At 43.0% G+C, this 18,820-nt stretch overlaps 2 protein-coding genes across 2 annotated transcripts; one reads left to right on the top strand and one right to left on the bottom strand.

Moving 5' to 3' along the window:
- Positions 1 to 837: 837 nt before the first annotated feature.
- Positions 838 to 9,219, top strand: LOC126373049 (protein maelstrom homolog). The gene is made up of 8 exons (XM_050019005.1): positions 838 to 1,088; positions 1,213 to 1,414; positions 1,733 to 1,876; positions 2,132 to 2,670; positions 3,074 to 3,179; positions 3,618 to 3,677; positions 3,930 to 4,004; positions 4,454 to 9,219. The coding sequence occupies exons 1-8, from the start codon at positions 960 to 962 to the stop codon at positions 4,492 to 4,494; spliced, it is 1,296 nt and encodes a 431-aa protein (XP_049874962.1). The 5' UTR covers positions 838 to 959; the 3' UTR covers positions 4,495 to 9,219.
- A 288-nt stretch (positions 9,220 to 9,507) lies between these two features.
- Positions 9,508 to 18,263, bottom strand: LOC126373048 (signal recognition particle receptor subunit alpha). Its single transcript, XM_050019004.1, has 12 exons — positions 18,039 to 18,263; positions 17,637 to 17,898; positions 17,215 to 17,331; positions 16,992 to 17,142; positions 16,345 to 16,495; positions 16,159 to 16,261; positions 14,779 to 14,921; positions 13,723 to 13,878; positions 13,371 to 13,578; positions 11,182 to 11,318; positions 10,703 to 10,867; positions 9,508 to 10,294 (listed from the first exon to the last, which is right to left on the bottom strand). Exons 1-12 carry the CDS (start codon positions 18,153 to 18,155, stop codon positions 10,169 to 10,171), a joined length of 1,836 nt encoding a protein of 611 aa, XP_049874961.1. The 5' UTR covers positions 18,156 to 18,263; the 3' UTR covers positions 9,508 to 10,168.
- Positions 18,264 to 18,820: the final 557 nt, after the last annotated feature.

The raw sequence follows: 18,820 nt of genomic DNA, 5'->3' as shown, positions 1-18,820 counted from the left end.
AGGTTTTTCTTGCAGCTTCTTTTCCCCGGCTATACAGGTTGTGAGAAGCTGCAGTAGTTTTAGGCGGATGAGACGTTCGTTATGTAAAAATTGACGATTCAAAGTGTAACTATGTTACCTACTGAATAAAGATATTTTTGAATTTGAATTTGAATTTTTGAATTTGAACATATATTTTCTAATTTCTTCTGCACTTGTGATTAAAAAATGCCTGCAGCGTTGAAAAAAATCAAAGCTGCCGGAGGAACACATTTGTTTCATTACGAAATGTTGCCAGGTACCGAAAAATCGTACACTTTCCGTACGATCGTAGTCTTGCGATCGTACATGAGTAGAAATGCCAAAAAATCGTACGAGTACGATTTAAATCGTACATCTGGCAGCCCTGCGAGGCGAGGAGTTGGCGCACTTGGCGAGAACTAGGGCGAGCGACGAGTCAATCACGGTCACATCGACAAAAACACTTATTACACAACCCTAGCCATCGGGCCTGATGCGTCAGACTCGGGCACCGGTGTTATTCCACATCGGTGGGCAGGTCCACTATTTCGCCATACATTTTATACCTACAATTGACAGGGTAGTGCAACAAGCGTTAAAGACAATAAATAGGTGAGAGCTTGAGCAGCGGTCCGCAATTCCATATTTATACCCAAAAACTAATAAAAGATATTATATTTGTTATCCATGAAATTAGAAGATAAACGAAGGATTTTTTTTACAGTGCTATCTATATTTTTAGGTTATTGGGGATTTTGACAAATTCTTTATTGTTATTGGCAGCCCTAGGTAATTTACCAAATTTACCTACTCACTCAATCACTTTCAACCTTTGCTTTCAACCAACTTTCAACACAACAGTTTCAACTTTCAGTTCAGTTCGTTCGTTCAGTCAGTTGATTGGAAAAAAAAGTTAGTTCTAAAATCTAAATTATTTTTGAAGGAAAAAGTTGATCAAAATGCCGAAAAAGCCACCAAGAAATGCATTTTACTATTTTATGTTAGATTTTAAAGAACAACAAAGAAAGAAGGGTATAAACTATGGGAATATGAACGAAGTAGCGCAGGCGGCGGGCCCCGAATGGACGGTAAGATTTAAACATTTTTTGGAACTGAATTTACCTGCAAATACAAATCAATACACACTGAAATTATAAATCGATACAATAATCCAATAAGAATTCTACAGTTAAACAAGTTAATATTCTTTAGTCAGCAAAACCACAAGTGCGCGCGAAATTCGAAGCGATAGCGAAGGCTGAGAAGGCGAAATCAAATGTGCCGGAGCAGAAGTTCACATCAACGGGGCAGTCGCTGGCCGAGCTGGAGGCGTTGGAGAACGAGCGGCGCGCGGCCGAGAAAGCCGAGGAGCGAGACATCCTCAACTTTGTCAAGCAGAAGAGTGTCGACGGCAGTAAGTACTGGTCACTCGTTTCCAAAATTCATATTAGTACTGATAGCAGAAGAATGAAAAAACAGAAGTTCAGGCCTGCCGCCAGCTCGTCGGACACCCGTGTGCAGTACCAACTAAGCCACCCCTCAAACAACTCTTGGTTTCGGTGAAGATGTGGGCTCTGATTCCAATTCCAAATTCCATCTGATAGGAATTCAAGCTGTTCCTGTAGCAATCTCAAGTCTGGAGCTGCAGAAGTTTTATGATTTAGTTATTTGTTAGTTACATTCATTTTATGATAATATAATATGTGACTGTTGTTGATGTAACTGTGTACAGGTATACTGGACGAGGACATGTATCTCATGGATGTGAACTACTACTGCAAGACTGGATCCTCATACCTGATCGGGGAATTGGCACTGCTGCGCTTCTCTATCAGAGACGGCATCAAGAACACTTACCATGAGATCATTAACCCAGGTAAGAGGCACTAGTTCTTATCATAATCCCATGAAGCAGGTTGTTCGACATTATTGTAACTTCTTTGTAATATAATTATCGAAACCCAAAGTTTTCTATACTTATTTGCTTGATGTATTGTAAGGAAGATACATATATGTGTCTCCCCAATTGGATGAATTTAGTTTTATTGTAATTTGGAATAAACTATATGGTAGATAGGTGACCTGTACAATCTGTAACTGGGTGGGCTGTGTGTGGGTGGCGTGTGCACAGGTGGCATCCCCATGGGGTACGCGCTGGACGTGAAGCAGGGCTGCGTGGAGCGCGGGCTGGCGCCGCCCGACCCGGAGGCGCGGCGCGCCGACCTGGCGCAGCTGCTGGCCAACGTGGTGGACTTCCTGCGCCAGGGCGCCGACGCGGGGAAGGGGGCGCTGCCCGCGCTCTACACGATGCCGCAGCAGCTGCCGCCCGTGGCCGACTTCGTGCACCAGATGTGCTACCGCGCCGCCGAGGACGCGGGCATCTTCCGCCTGTACAGGCTGGACCTGCTGCTGTACCAGCTGAGCGCGCACGTGGGGGGCGGCGCCGACGTGCTGCCGCGGGAGTCGCTGGCGCTGCAGCTGCTGCTCAAGGACCCCTTCAAGTACTCGCCCGGGCTGGCGTGCGAGCTGCACGAGCGCGCCGACAAGGCCACGGCGTGCTCGGCGGCCCGCGTGCGGCGCTGGGCCTTCACCGTGCTGGACGCGCTGTGCGCCCGCCTGGCGCTGCCGGTGCGGCCCGGCCGCCACCTGCCGGCCAGCGCCGACCTCGACGTGAGTACTCACGTGCAGCGCTAGTACACTATCAAGTACGATCTCGCTCTCTTTCATCAACACGTGATTGTATTATGACAAGACACCGAGAGCAAAAGAGACATCATCCGAGGGCATGTTTTCTCTTATCCTCTTTTAGTTTCTGATTAATAAAAAGAAATAGTTATACCTACATAACATTGACTTTTTTGTATTTACTATTTTAGTGCAATAACGATAAAATGATGGAGTATTGCTTTTTAAACTGTTAAAATCGGGACTATCACAATCCATTTTCGCTTTCACACTAGCGATTTTTCCGGCCGCATGCTCACTGCGGTATATGTCCGCCGAGAAAAACGTGGAGTGATCGGTAATGTGAAAGCGACGATGTGAGCCATTGTAACCGCCGCTGCCCTCGCAGAGCATCCTGGCGTACCGGGAGGCGGCCCGCGCGGGCCCGGCGGCCGCGGGGCTGCGCCACGAGGGCGGCGCCGCCTGCGACACCTCCTACGGCTCCAGCCTCGACAGTACGTACCGCTGACACGTTACGACGTCACGAGTCCCTCACGTTTGTTTGTAGCGTTCCATATAAAAAGCCCGTCCGATCTTCTCCAAATGAATTTTCTGTGTGATACCTAAGGTGGAATTAATAAACTAATCTCAGCTTCGAGACTGCCCTCAAGATTATGTCAATGTGACAGTTCTAATATAAAAACAGGGACTTGAGCATGATCTTGAAGGCATTCTCAGCTATGCTTAGTTTATTAATACCATCCCTAGTTTTGCGCGATGTCACGATCGCTGAGTATTCTTGTCGGTCTTATAGAGCTGAAGTTATCGAATTATTATTATTTATTTTTCAAGTAACTATGACTCATATAAGGTCGTTCATTTACTTATCCGACCGATTCCACTAAACTACAAAACCAACGAGACGGGTGTATTTAATCGTGTGCCGGTTTCAGCCTCGTCGCGGTCGGAGAAGAAAAGGACACACGTGCCGCTCAGGATGCCCAAGACTGACTGTAAGTATCGACGCGGATGTTACAGTCGTCATAATTATTACATAATTATACTTCTTTGCTGGACTTTATCTGTAGCATAAGCGGTGAGATCGAGGACTGACCACATCAACCCTGACCGCAGGGTCGCCAGGAAGGAATCGGAATCATATATTAATTTGTTGATGGTCAATTTAACATTTTTGAATGTATCTAGAGGCCAATCAGTATCTCAGGCGGATGGGACGTTGTTAAAAATGCGTGCATTGGTTGCAGACGCGGGGCTGGCGCGGGCGGCGCCGGCGCTGCAGCTGGACGAGCACTTCCCGCCGCTCAGCGCGCGCGGCCGCGGTGAGAGCGCACGCGGCACGACTGCTCACTACAACTAGCGATCATGTCAAATGACACGGGGTTTACATACAATCACACTTGGCATGAAGTCTCCCATCTCGATCAGTAGATCAGTATGCGCTATCAAAACGTGACGTCATTTTAAAAAGCCTTCATTATACTATAGAGAATAGTATAGTTCTAAATTGCTTGAGCCCCATACATTGATAGCACGATGGCATTTATAACGGACTACGTAAGCAAGGTGTGCCCGACCGAAGGAGGTAGGGACCGTGCTCCCATCGACCAGCTTCGAATACGCTTGATTTTGTTTCTTACTCCTCGACTGTCCCCCCTGCCGACAGTCCATCGGCATTGTCCGGACAATGTTGTATTTATATCGATATTTTTATACTCAGAGTGTTGTCAAATATGTTTTTCATTTTATTTATTTTTTCTTTTTTGTGTAGGTCGTGGCCTAGGGAGCAGCTTCGACAAAATGAAGATTTAAACGAAAGCAATGAACAATGACCTACATCTTCTAAAAGTGATGGTATATGCGAACTCGATGTAACTTTGATTGACGCCAGAAATGACTTGTACTCCGTAGCCCCACTTATTGAGTTTTGTCAACATCCAGTCTGAGTTATGGCGTTATGCCTAATGTAATATTTAAAGATCTGTGCCCAAAAAATTAAAGTACTTAAGGTTGTAATAAATAATATGACTTGTAGTTATAATATTACCAATGATTATTATAGAATTGTTCTATTTGTTATAAATAGTCGTATATCAAATTTTGTACTCGAATATGTATAGCTTGGCTATACCAAACGTAGGTGTAGTTCGTGTAGTGTGCACGTTTGTGGTGGCTCGTGTACGAAGTCATACCTCTGTTGTGACAGCTGTCGTAATCCAGCTTTGTTTATTGAGGTATACAGGGTGTTAGTGACATCGTAACGAAAACTTGAGGAATGATTGAGCCTATGATTCTGAGTTGATATCAAGTGGAATTTTCCGTCGCAATAGTATGGAATTGAAAATAATAAAAAAAAACAATTTCACGAATTTGCCGAGAAGAAATTCCACTTCAGTATTCGTTATTGTGTCACTAACATCCATACGTACTTGTATGGACCTGTACACTTGTAAGGGAGTAAGTGACATCATAACGAATACTGAGGGGGATGATTCAGCTCATTAAGGTGATGCCTTTCAGTCAGCTAGGTAACGCTGCGTCAGTAGATGGCGTTACTTCTGCAGTTTTCGTATTTTTTTCCATTTATTCGTTTAGTGTTGAGTTCTAACCCAGTGAAATGTTAGGTGGCGAAATCTTACATACATTATCTTTAAGTTAAGCTACAATTTTGAAGTATTTACTGAAGATATCATATTGAAACATTGCATCAAAAGTTGGTGTCATTTCAATTTGTGTACAAACACGAAGCTGTCACACACACATGCGAACTAGGTTAGCTATTAAAAGAGATGCATAATTTGAAGTCTACTTCTAACTTCTAAATGGCGCATTTGGTAAAGCAGTAGCCGCCATTCTTAAGGTTCACGGTTCAAACCCAACTGCATGTTTTAATTGTTTTTACTTTTTGTATTTTTTTTTTACAATTGAATTTGGCGAACCCGTCTATTTGTTACGGAATTTTCAAAAAGTATCACTTTTACCAATAATATTATAATTAAGTATACAATAATTTACTTTGCACTAAAGTACCTTCCGTAATTTCCGTATTTTTTATTTTGTAAAATTCTAACAGGCATTAATCGCATCAGTGAACATGCGGCTAACTAAAAAACTACTGAACGGATTTTCATACGGTTTTCACCAATGAGTAGAGTGATTCATGGGCGTGCTTTAGGGTTTATAATTTATACAAGTATTTTTTTTTGTATAAAATGGTTCAAAAATGATGATGAATGTCAAACATAATTATCGTTACAAATATAGCCGACTTGGAGTGACTTGGAGCTTTCGGCGAAAACGCTGCCTGAGCCCATTGAGATATAACAAAACAACGTATGGTTGAATTGTTCCTTTTTTGTAGGTATACCGAAAAGTCCACAATAATGTCATAACAATTATATTGTGTATAAAGAATTGTGTATATGTATTGTATGATTTTACAAATAACGATCACAGTACAGTAATAATAAGGTAGATTTTTCCTAAATTGCGTAGGTTCAAACTTTGTCGCATCGCGTTTGAAAGATGTAATAGCGCTTCAGGACGTCCCGCAAGCACGGCGCTGATGTCGCAGTATCCGCATATAATTATTATGACTTGTCATTTAGTTCCAATAAAATCCGCGGGACTTCATACGTATGTCAGTGACAGCTGGTGATAGCATGCGGGACACTTAGCAGCTAATCGAATTCTATGTTGTTTTCGCGCCCAGTCCAGACGACTCACATCGCATTTCTGGACATATATTTACGCGTGGTGTTTATTGTTAGGTTAGTTAGTTCAGGTTAGGACGTCTTTTTATAACGAGGACGTTAAAAAAAGACGAGGCTGGGACGTATTGAAGTAGTATTTCCATATATACGCGGCCTGAAATGGGCTGTTTCGGGGACCTGAACTGGTTGCTGTCGAACTTATTATCACGTTTTCTTGATTAAAATTCATAAATAAGTCAAATAGAAAAAAGAAAAAAGATTTTATTTAGTTTTAGATCTGTCATGATGTCTGTGATGTTTGTTTATTATACATAAGAATTTCAAAATGTATCTTATTTTTTTTCCCAAAGGGCAAGGCAAAGGGAACTATGCCCATACAGCCATGTCTTGTTTTTTTTTTCTTGATGATGATTAATGAAATGATGAAACCTAAGCCCCCACCCTCAGAGCAGACTCCTACTCCGAACCCCAAACGAAGTAAGCGGCTTGTTGGCGCAAAGCGAAAATAGATAGGTACACTTTGTTTATTGAATATTCCGATTTAATAATACTATCGGGAATGTTTTCCGACTAATGTGATCATTAACCACAAAACACCACTTCGTATTGATTATTTAGATTATTCAATGAAGAAAGCAACCTTCCCGTTCCCGGTCCCACCAAAAAGTCCGCGGCAAAGAGAATATAAATAAATCTGTATGTTGGATGGAAAAACAATTAATTATAAATGACTACTATTTAGGCCGGCAAATGCAACAACTTCTTTTTTGATTTGGTTTTCCCCGAAGGGTAAGGCAAAGGGAACTATGCCCATACAGCCATTTCATTTTATGTATTGATTTTTTATTATAATATATGTCCTCTTTTAAAACACGGTATTTACCCATTATTTAAAAATGTTTAAATAATATACGTTATTACAAAAATATTTTTCCAATATTCCTTTTCTCAGATTGTAGTATTTTTAGTTTTTTATTTATATTTATTCTCTTCATACAAAATCTCTTTATAAATTGTCACTGACATTCTATTACACTTGTCAAGTAGTCAAAGCCTTTAGAAAAAAAAACTATCACGCACACAAACTAACATTGACACCTCTACACGCTCAGCAAATACACTGTAATCTGCACCACTACAAATGTAGAATTGATCAAAATTGAGGGTCTGAAATATGGTACTTCTCGTATTCGGACCCTAAATTTTTGTTAGTTTGCGAAAATAATACACCAAAATATTACTATTTATCGGTTTTATAACAATATTCCTCTATCCGTTTTCCTGTAGCACTGCATCAACTTTTGTATGGAAAACGAATCACCTTAATCCGAGTTAATAACAAGTGGTTTTTTTCTGGAATGATCTAATCTGAATTCATCCCCCTCAGTATTCGTTACGATGTCACTAACACCCTGTATCAACGTGGGCCGCACTAGACGCATCCCTAATAAACACAGCGTTTGCGTTAACACAACAGTCGCCACTACAGCCTCAACATAGCATGATTAGAGTGACATATCTCACGTCACTTTCGTACTAAACTGTTCACCTTTAGTGCGCAAGAGACATGTATCTCTCGTCTCTTTCGCTCTTGGTGATGTACTATATCTCTATCCTGTTGCCATTCTAATTATATGACGTTAAAATGGGTATAAAACGTGTAACGTATTTGAACTCAACATTTGTGCAAATGTGTGTGTATAAATGGCAAAGGTTGAAGTGTGACTGTTGTCTCAAGTGACCTAATTTCATTCATTGACATGATTTATTTTATATAATATCACCTACTTTCATTGACATTAAAATGATGTCGATTCTGGTGGACCAAACTAAAATTTGTGACATGGCTAAACGATGGTGCTGATTCAGAGAGCAACACGGACCTCCAGCGGACAGGTGCTGATTCCAGCAGTTTTAAAACTACCTCTATCTCGCCCTCCTAGTAAATAATTATACCTATACCTACATAAGTTATGTAAGTAATGCCCAAATATGAACGAAAGAAACGTTTATTATAAAGGGACACCACGGTCACAGATAAAAAACAAAACACGGAATAACACATAACTTACAATCAGAACACGTAATAAAAACAACTTACACGAGAGAGTACAAATAAACAGACAGTAAACATTAAGGCAAATTGACATTTTGTGTATGGATTGGTCAACTAACATTTGTCTGCCAGAATCGTTACCATTAACATCCAAGTAGGATATTCTTAACCAATTTAATTTGTTATTTTTGTATGATATGTCGTGTAACGGGCGTTCTTTTCTGACGGGGACTATTTAGTGAAACTCACTGTGATATGATATTTGAATTAATGGTTCAAGTTTTGTATAAAATAGTTACCTATATTAGTTTACATTAGGCTACTATGTGGTGTGTGGGGTGAGCGGAGTGGTATGGAAGCCTCAATCGAGGACTACTTCTGTTATAGTACATGTGTCCAATGTACGAGGCAGTTAGTGCACTCCATAGACATAACACTTGCGCGCCGGTCCTCGGTTGAGCCGCTTTAGGTAAACATGCTAGATTCATTATTATTTTCATAATTAAATTTTGTTTTGTAAGGTGAAACCATTTATTCTATTAGTATCACAAGTCAGTCGTTTTATTATAAAAAATGTCGCGACATATAAAACTGCTGATAATTACGTGTTTATACTTAAGTATTTGTAATATGAGGAAATCTATGTTGTATCGTTGTGTACACACACAATTTGTTATGAAAATGTTTCGCTTTAGTTCAAAGTTTTATCAACTTTAATCCATAATTAGAGTTTATTCCTTATTAATTACATTGTCGATACAATATAAACTTTTATTTATTTACCTACAAGCGATTCGACCCGACTGTATCACTGAGAAAAGGAATGTGAGGGACTCATTAGAAGTTCACTGCTAAACGAACCAACCCAAAGGCAGCTATTCAAATAAAAAATAATACCAAGGGAAAGAAAGTGTCCCTTATCCTGGCACTGCCACAAAAAAATGCTTATAAATTTTGAAGGGCAGACCGACAAATTCTGATATTTGGCGACACATTTTCTGTAGTCGGAATCCCGATCCGATAGTGCCAATAAGGGACATGGAAAGAAATACAAACTTGTAATAAAAATGTTATATTTAAACAATTCCATAATTATCCGTTACCAATATAAACAGTTATAGGTATAAACGTTGCGTCGCCGAAGCACGGGACATCGCGTACGTGAAGGTCACTTCCAGAACCCAATTGTAACAATAATAATCACTATTAGGTATGTAAGGCAATTGACCCACCCACTACGAGAAGCGATTATGTATTTAAAATAAAGAATAAGAGAGCCAAGTGTGTAGTTGTGATGTTGGCTCTGGGCGAGTGTTCCATTGCGACGGGCGGTTACTCGCACCACTCGCTCGCGAGGGCCCCGCACAGCAATAAAACTACCACTTTATGGGCGCCGAGCGAGGTTCGTATTTGACAGCTCACGTCGCTGCGACACTAGTGAAGAGAGAAACGAACTAAAGTTCTGCATCTTTAGTTCGTTTTTGGAGCGAGTAAATGTCGATAGCTAATCGCTTCCTCGCCGACGGTGGGACAAGTGCCTAACAACTTGCAATACATTTCATCTATCACTAACAGCAAAACTTTTTACAAATATTAAAATAAAATTGGAACAACTTATCGTTTGGGGATATTTTGTGTAAATATAATTTTGTAATCATCACCGGCCGCCGCGGACTATACGTGGTTTTTTCGAGACCTTGCGAGTACACGCGGGCGCCTACTTCATGAGCGCGTTGACGACGGCGCGGGCGTTGAGCGCCTTGAGGTCGCGGTACGTCTGCCCCGTGCCCACGAACACGATGGGCTGCCCCGTCAGGTACGTCATGGAGATGGCCGCGCCCACCTGCGGCAATTCAAAGACAAAATGTCTATGGTACTTAAGTTGTATCCTACAACACAAGTTGCACACCCTCCTGGCTAGGGATGCGGCGACTCAGTTCTAAATTTACTTAACTACATAACAAATACGATTATATCTAACGTAAATTACCTATAATCGTCCCGCTGCTGGGCATAGGCCTCCCCTCGACCCGAGGGGGTGTGAGCATACTCCACCCCGGCGCTCCACCGCGGGCTGTTTTCGGGCTAGTAGATAATATATTTCTAGAATTTTCAAGCGTCGCCGAAGACTGACCGACGATCCGATGGTTTAACGACTATCGATACGTATTTACGTGCCCTCCAAAGTGAAGCTGGACCGGAAATGTAAGCTACAGGGCCGCCATCAGCCGGCTGGGGCTCCGCTATGTACCTTGTCGTCGATGGTGTCGAACTTGGTAAGCACGATGCCGTCGATGCAGCGCGGATTGGCGCCGCCGTGGTCCGCCAGCGCCTGGTTGAAGCGGACCAGCTGGTCCACGGCCTCGTTGCCCACCAGCGCCTCGCCCACGAACAGCACCAGGTCCGGCTGGTTCACCTGCGCACCGTCCACCCCCAGTCACTTGCACATGTTCTATCGATTAAAAAGGGCGATACTATCGATAGCTCGAAACCTGACAATAGTACCGATTATATTCTCATTTAATTACCCCATTTATTTTTCTTGTAATTTAATGGCCTGGGTCACGACCTTTAAGCCAATTATTAACCTCATAAAAGAATAAACAAATAGTGACGTAATGTCGATCCGATACAGCGTCAAATGACGTAGAATTTTCTTCTTTTTAAAGGCGGTCAGAAAGTAAATTCGATGTATGTAAAATTGTCCTTGATAAAAAAGGTAATAGTTACGGTGATGAGCTTGGCGAGCGCCCTCATGAGCGGCTCGTTGTCCTGCATGCGGCCGGCCGTGTCCACCAGCACCACGTCGGTGCCGGCCGCCGCGGCCGCGCGGATGGCCTCCGCCGCGATGGACGCCGCGTCCTTACCTGCGGGCCAGCACGGGGTACACTGACACCGGCGGGGGAGGCGGCCGAGGCCTTCATGCACCTGACACGACATCGTACCTTCTCCCGAATGATACACGATGAGAAAGCAAAATAGCATAAATTGTTGTACCTAATCATTTTCATACTGAAAAATCGAAAAAATGAAAATCACGTGCTTTGTTCATCGTGTGAGAGATACATCCAACCTCTTATTACCTCAATTGCGATATATCCCAATATCAATAGGAGACTACAGTCGTGAGCTTATGTTGTGCGAGACTCGCTAAATTGTGGTATATGAAAATGATAAGTATACAAAAACGTTGGCTATTTCTCTTGGAGATGTAGTATAAAGCACTGTGCATCACTTCGGAGGAAGTACGATTCCCAACTCGTTTTTCCCTTTCTTGACACGGTGAACAATACATACGTAGTCGGTCCCAAAGTTCTGTCACAGGCACATTATTTTTAAATTTCGAACATGCTTTTAGAAAAATTTTATGGCGTTCCATTTTTGAATGTTTGACAATTATTTTAAAACAAAAAATGATCATTTGCCGTGATTTATTACGATGGAGTGGACCTTGAAAGAAAACCGAATCGCAATTTTAGCGTTGCATCGCTGTGGACACTCGCCGAGTACCATTTTCAAGTTGCTCAAAAATTTGAAAATAACACTTAGGTTTGTGTATCGTACCATAAATAGGTATAATGAAGTCTCAAGTGTTGAGGACAAGAAAAGAACTGGCCGCCCTCGCTCCGCAAGAACACCAGCAGTGATCAAAGCGATAAAGGCGCGCATACGAAGAAATCCTGTCCGAAAACAGAAACTGATGGCTTTGCAGATGGGGGTCAGTAGAAAAACAGTCAAAAAGGTTTTAAGCGAAGACCTTAAGTTGCGAGCATACAAGAAAAAGAGTGGACACTTACTTAATGCCCGCCTGAAAGCAATTAGACTCAAAAGATCCCGGTTGTTATTAAAACGGTACGCGAGAAACCGACACCGTGACATACTTTTTACAGACGAAAAAATTTTTGATATAGAAGAAAAGTACAATAAGCAAAACGATAGAGTGTACGCAGAGAACTCTGAAGAAGCAGGAAAAAAAGTTCCGCGGGTTCAACATGGGCATCATCCATCTTCAGTGATGGTCTGGTTAGGTGTCTCTTACTATGGGCCAACGGAGGTTCATTTCTGCGAAAAAGGTGTCAAAACCAGTGCAAAAGTGTACCAAGAGACGGTTTTGAATCGGCTTGTCAAAGATCTGCCCAACACGCTATTTTCAGGACATCATTTCGTGTTCCAGCAGGATTCTGCGCCTGCACACAAAGCCAAAACTACTCAAGCCTGGTTCGACCATCAAAAAATTGACTTTATTAGACACGAAGATTGGCCTTCCTCCAGTCCGGACCTTAATCCTCTGGATTATAAAATTTGGCAGGTCTTAGAGAACAAGGTCTGTGCTAAACCCCACAAAAATTTGGCGAGCCTGAAGTCAGCCATAATTAAAGCCGTCGCTGAAATAGACATGAATATGGTGCGTGCTGCGATAGATGACTGGCCGCGGCGTTTGAGGGAAGTTATTAAAAACAAGGGAGGTCATTTCGAATAATTTTAAGTTATTTTCATTTCTTAATAAATATGCTTTAAATTGATATATAAATTTTTATAAACTTATTGGTACTTTTTATTTTATCACTATTTTCATATATGACAGAACTTTGGGACCGACTACGTATTTACATAGAAATACAGTGAGGACATAATCTGATTGGAAAAAATAGCGAGTAACATGTCGTCTATCGTGTGGGTTGTGAGTACTTGTGAGGTGAATTACAAACCTCATCAACTCTGGTGTCAGAGTTATTGTTGAATCGCCAATGACCCCTGACGTGGCTCATGTAACGATTACTCCCTTACATCAGTAAGTAGTCTGGGATCAACGACTAAACGTGCCTTCCGAAGCACGGATCATCTTACTTTCGGACATTGAGGTGATCAGTCCGTAATGTCCTAAGTAAACTTTTGGCGGGCGAGTAAGCTGCGGGTACCGTATCCCTTCTCGTAGAGCGCGACCCGGGCCGCGCCGGCGGGGCCGGCGGGCGGGTGCAGCGCGTTGAGGCGCCGCACGTGCGTGCGCAGCTGCTCCACGGCGCCGGCGCGGAACGTGTCGCACGCGGCCACCAGCACCGACAGCCCGTTCTCCACCAGCCAGAAGCAGATCTTGGCCAGGTTCGTCGACTTGCCCACGCCGTTCACCTGTGCACATCGACATATATTGCTTCGCAAGCATTCTCTGGTGAACCCGCATTATAAAGAAACGATTTAAAACTCGTCTCCAGTCTCGCACGACGACGACGAGCGTCCCGCCGCGGGCCAGGCCCCGTGTGGCAGTATACGCACCCCGCAGAAGGTGATGACGTAGGGCCGCCGCTGCTGGCGCGCATGCAGCGCGTCCCGCAGCACGTCGAGGCGGCGCCGCGGCCGCAGGATCTGCAGCAGCGCCGCCGTCAGCGCCGCCCGCACCGACGACCACACCGACTCGAACGTGCCCAGCACCTGCGCGGGGCAACCAGGTCTTGCAGTCAAAATTATTTATTTATTTTATTCATTTTATCCATGACGAAAAAATAGTTTAAACTTCACACAAAATAGGTAAATACCTACTTATTTAACTGTTATTTTCACCTCGCCAACACAAAAAGAATGGTTTTAAAGTAAGACCAACCAGACGAGATAAAAAACGTAAACAAGCGGACCGTTACTGAGTTACATTGCGATAGCCAGGGATTATTATCTCTGTCCTTATCACTCGTACGCGCAGTTAAGGCGTAAGTTGGTCAACGACAGCTGTGGTTGTGTGTTTCGTGCTACGTTCGTGATACAGGAAAGCAGTCAGTACCGCAGCTGTCAACATTTGGTCCGCTATTTTATGAACAAGTTCATTTCTGTTTGGATTGCGTTCAAAGTGATACATATTTTTTCGTCTACGTATTTACTTCGTTTTTTGTTGTTATTATTCCGTTTCTGTTAGTTTTATTTTAGATTTTTGCTGTTATTGTGAGTAGTTGTTGATTTAAACACAGTACTGACAACATGATTGATAGTTTTATCATAAACATAGCTGCCTCGGACGAATCATCTTTGTCTAGTACAGGCGACAGCGATTAAAATTCGAACTTTATGATAATTTATTCAAAAATGTTTTGAACCCCTGAAACTTTGATTAACATCTTTATCTCGTCTGGTTGGCCTTACTTTAGTGCGTAACAATGTCAACGAGACCACTTTTGCTTTCTTGAAAGGAAAAGTGTTTTTTTAATATGTCTGTACTTAATGAAAAAAAAACGACTAACACAACCGAAAGTTTCGGCTGACTTAAGGGCGAAACAAGATTTGTTGGCGCAATCCGAACCTTCTGCCGGTGACTAAGTGTGACTGGACACGAGTCGGACTCACCTTCCCGTCGAGGCTGGCGGCCACGGAGTCGCAGAGCTTGTTGGCGATGTCGGCGGCCACGTTCTTGGAGATGAGGTGGTCCCGCAGCCGCTCCAGCGCCGGCGCCATGTCCGCCTGCGTCAGCCCGCGCGACCCCACCAGCCCTGCCGCACCACACACTCTGTACTCGGGCGCCGTCACCGGCACTCGCACTACCCACCACTGCTATGCGATACTCTAATCTCGTCGCGGACGAACCGTCAACATATACATACATACATATGCAACGTGAGCTGAAACTACCACTAGCTAGTTATGAAGACATTGACCGGAGTCTTTACCAGGCCTGTCTTGTGGAGACGAAGTTAACGTTGACGTTAACGTACGTATCAAAGATGACGATAACGACGACAATGACGTTGGCGTTCACGATATCGATGTTAACGATGACGCTAAACTTAACGGTATAGATAAGTTTCGTTCCACATTATTTTTACCCACGACGGAACGGAGCAAGTATATGTGTTTAGGGTGAGAGATGTTTGTTTGTGTGTGCGTTTGTGCAAAAGTAATGTTCCCACTTATCTTCTAAACTAATGATCCGATTTTGATGCGGTTTTCAATAACGGGTTTGTGTTTGCTGAGTTCATGTTATAGGACAGACGTCATGGTTGTAACTCACTAGGGGGCGCCACAATATTAGTGCAAAACAATGTTGCAATATAATCAAAACGAAATGTCCGATTACAATTCTGTTTACAGCAATGTGTACGTGGTGGCTTAATGCATGTTCCCAAATAATAAAAATTACGTCTTTAACTCACTAGAGGGCGCTACAATATTAGTGAAAAATAGTATTGCAATAATATTAAAACGAATTGTCCGATTTCAATGCGGTTTCCAGCAATGGGTTTGTAGTTGATTGTTGCACGGTCGAAGATAAGTCACGTCACTAGAAAAACGTTAGCTGGGTTAATGGCAGCCACCGACGGATATTCCTCGGTTATGTATTATGGTAAAATTATTATCGCTACATTTAAGTATATCTTCGAGAAATAGACACGTTAGGAAAAAACTGTAAACATCCATATTCATTGTTTAGGTACTTAAGTATATCTATTACCGATTTCTCGAGATATGAACTCTTTTTTAGAAAGTATTTTTAAGTCTATTATAATATTTCGTTACATAATAATTGGGTTAAGTCGGGGGTTTTGAGTTATTTTATTCTTATTCGATAAGATTTTTACCGCGTCGTGGGTTTTTTCAAAATTTTTAATTTTGTTTAATTTTATAATATTTAAGAGCCATATAGTGTCGGTGTATCGCGTCATTAGCAAAATTGCTTTTTTAAATGAAATCATGAATTGGTGTGTGTTAGGTGGTGGTCGTTCCGCTCACCCTTGAAGTATGAGAAGACCCCGCCGGCGGCCGCCCCCGCCTCGGCCTCGGCCTCGTCCTCCACCTCCAGCTCGCGGATGTCGCCCGCCATCTGGCCCACCAACTGCACACACATCAAAATAATGTACCGAAGGAACTTTCAAACTCCTTCGTTAATGACGTTTCAGTTATTACATAGAGCCCGACCTGCAGGTCCCCGCGGGCGGCGCCGGCCTCCGCGTCGTCCCCGGGCGCGCCGTAGTCCAGGCCGGCCGCGTCGCGCGGCGCGCCGCCCAGCGCCCACACGCGCGGCTGCTTGCGCTCCGCCGCCGCCGGGGACTTCGGGGACTTCGCCGCCCTATGGCAGATTCATACTTTACTGCATACGCAACCAAATAACATAAACCATGTCGCCCTAGTTTAAAGCTCGGGCTTGAATCCAGGCCAACTGTAACAAGTATCATAGCTCACTTGTATTATAATGTATGTGTTACAACATAATCACGTAGAATACCAGAATATTGTTCACAATATTATCTTACAAATGATAAGAGATGAGATAAGTTATGTATGATAACACATGACCGTGGTACACAATTCAACATTGGCTAATCTTCTAAACACATACAACTTTATTTTAATTATGTCTTGTTAGCCAGAAAACTGGAAGAAACTTAAAGCTTTTTCTGGAGCCATGTAAGCAAATCTCTTCAATTTAATTTTGTAGTAGCTGTTGCTGTAGCTGTAGTAGCTGTGGTCTGGAAAATTATTAATATTATTGGAAGGATTCCAGTTCATTTGGGTTGGAACTCCTCGTGGCCACCTAGCTGCTAGCTCAGGCCAGTGGTAGTTACTTGGGCTCCTTCTTGCCGCGGGCGGCAAGCTTGCTGGCGAGCCGTGCGCGGCTGGCGGCGATCACGTCATCGTCGTCGGCGGCGCCCCCCGCCCCCGCCCCCGCCTCCGCGGCACGCCCGTTGCACGCCGCCGCTGTCTCCACTATCTTCACTGTAACCATTATATACCTACTTAACCATGTCCCTTCAAGGGTTATCAAACATATTCCATTATGGTACCTACCTGATTTTTTCCCCTTGTCCTCTCCTTTTCTCTCAATCATAGAAGCAACGGTCTTCTTAGATTTCAATGAGTCTTCAAATGATCTCATTTGTTTCGGAATTTTTGCTTGTGTCTTAGCTGAAAGAAAACATAGTCTAACTTTATCATATTTTCAATTTTAACTTAGAGAAGACTTTAAGAAAGAGCAGCCTTTGAATAAGAATAAACTTCTGAACTGAAGTTCATTGGGAATTGGGATTTTAGAGGTGAATAACACTATGAGTTGCCTTCTGGTGACTTGACTCTGCTCTGCCTACCCAGAAACTGAACATGGGTTTGATATTTGTCTGTGTAATATGGTTTTTCCGAGTACAATGCATAGAAAACAATTTCCTCAAGTGTAGATGACTCATTATGGTAGTGAGCGAGTGTGTAGTACTGACCCCAGTGCTCGCACTCCTTGAGCAGCCGGTGGAACGTGGCGGTGAAGTCCAAGTTGGCGGCGCCGCCCGCGCTGTCGCCTGCCGCCAGCTCATTCTTGTACTTATCGCGGAATTCCCGCTGCACGTCACTCAGCAGCTTGTCCACGTACGCCAGCTGCAGAATACGCTGGTACGCCACAACGAACACCAGCTCGAACTCATTGTCCAGCTTGTACTGCAACGTAAGCGCAGCGTGCCCGAACGTATTGTTGCCAGAACGTTCCTGCAACCACCACTCGTCACATCAAACCTTGCAAAGGCAGCCGCAACAACACACGCGACCTGCCCTTACTATACCTATTATAATTACTAATCGCATTATTTCAATGCCAACAAGGTCTTGCAAAATGTTAATCGACTCACTTGTAATATCACACTGCGAATTAATGCGTTCACCGACGGAGTAAAAATTTCACTTGTACTCTGAAAACACCATAACACGATTCCTCCCTTACTAAAGATACTGAATAGATCCAACATTTTGAATATTAATATAAAAAAATTGCGATACTATCGTTCAGCTGTTTTCTAGTTGACTACGTACGTGCTTGCGTTGCGTGAGAGTGACACTAATGACAATAATAACTGACAGCAAAATGACAACTCACACACAACCATTTTTTTTTTTTGTTTTTGTTTTCCCCGAAGGGTAAGGCAAAGGGAACTATGCCCATACAGCCATGTCTGACGTATTTTTTTTCTTGATGATTAATGAAATGATGAAAGGTGATGATGATGAAACCTAAGCCCCCACCCTCGGAGTAGACTCCTACTCCGAACCCCAAACGAATTAACTCAAAAGTCCGCATAAACTTTTGAGTTATGAAGCGGCTTCCTGACACGAAGCGAAAATAGGCAGATACACTTTGTTTATTGAATACTCCAATATAATAACACTCGCGAATGTCTTCCGACTAACTTAATGCGATCATTAACCACAAAACACCACTTCGTATTAATTATTTAGATTATTCAACGAAGAAAGCAACTGTCCCGTTCCCGTTTCCCACCAAAAAGCCTCACACACAACCATCGACGTTCTTTTTTGTTTTGATTTTCCCCGTAGAGCAAGGCAAAGGGAACTATGCCCATACAGTACTGTGTATTTTTTTTTGATTGATGAAAAGTGATGACGATGAATGATG

This window comes from Pectinophora gossypiella, chromosome 15, assembly GCF_024362695.1.
Source record: "Pectinophora gossypiella chromosome 15, ilPecGoss1.1, whole genome shotgun sequence".
NCBI classification, from domain to species: Eukaryota; Metazoa; Arthropoda; class Insecta; order Lepidoptera; family Gelechiidae; genus Pectinophora; species Pectinophora gossypiella.
This window is presented reverse-complemented; position numbering and strand designations above follow the sequence as displayed.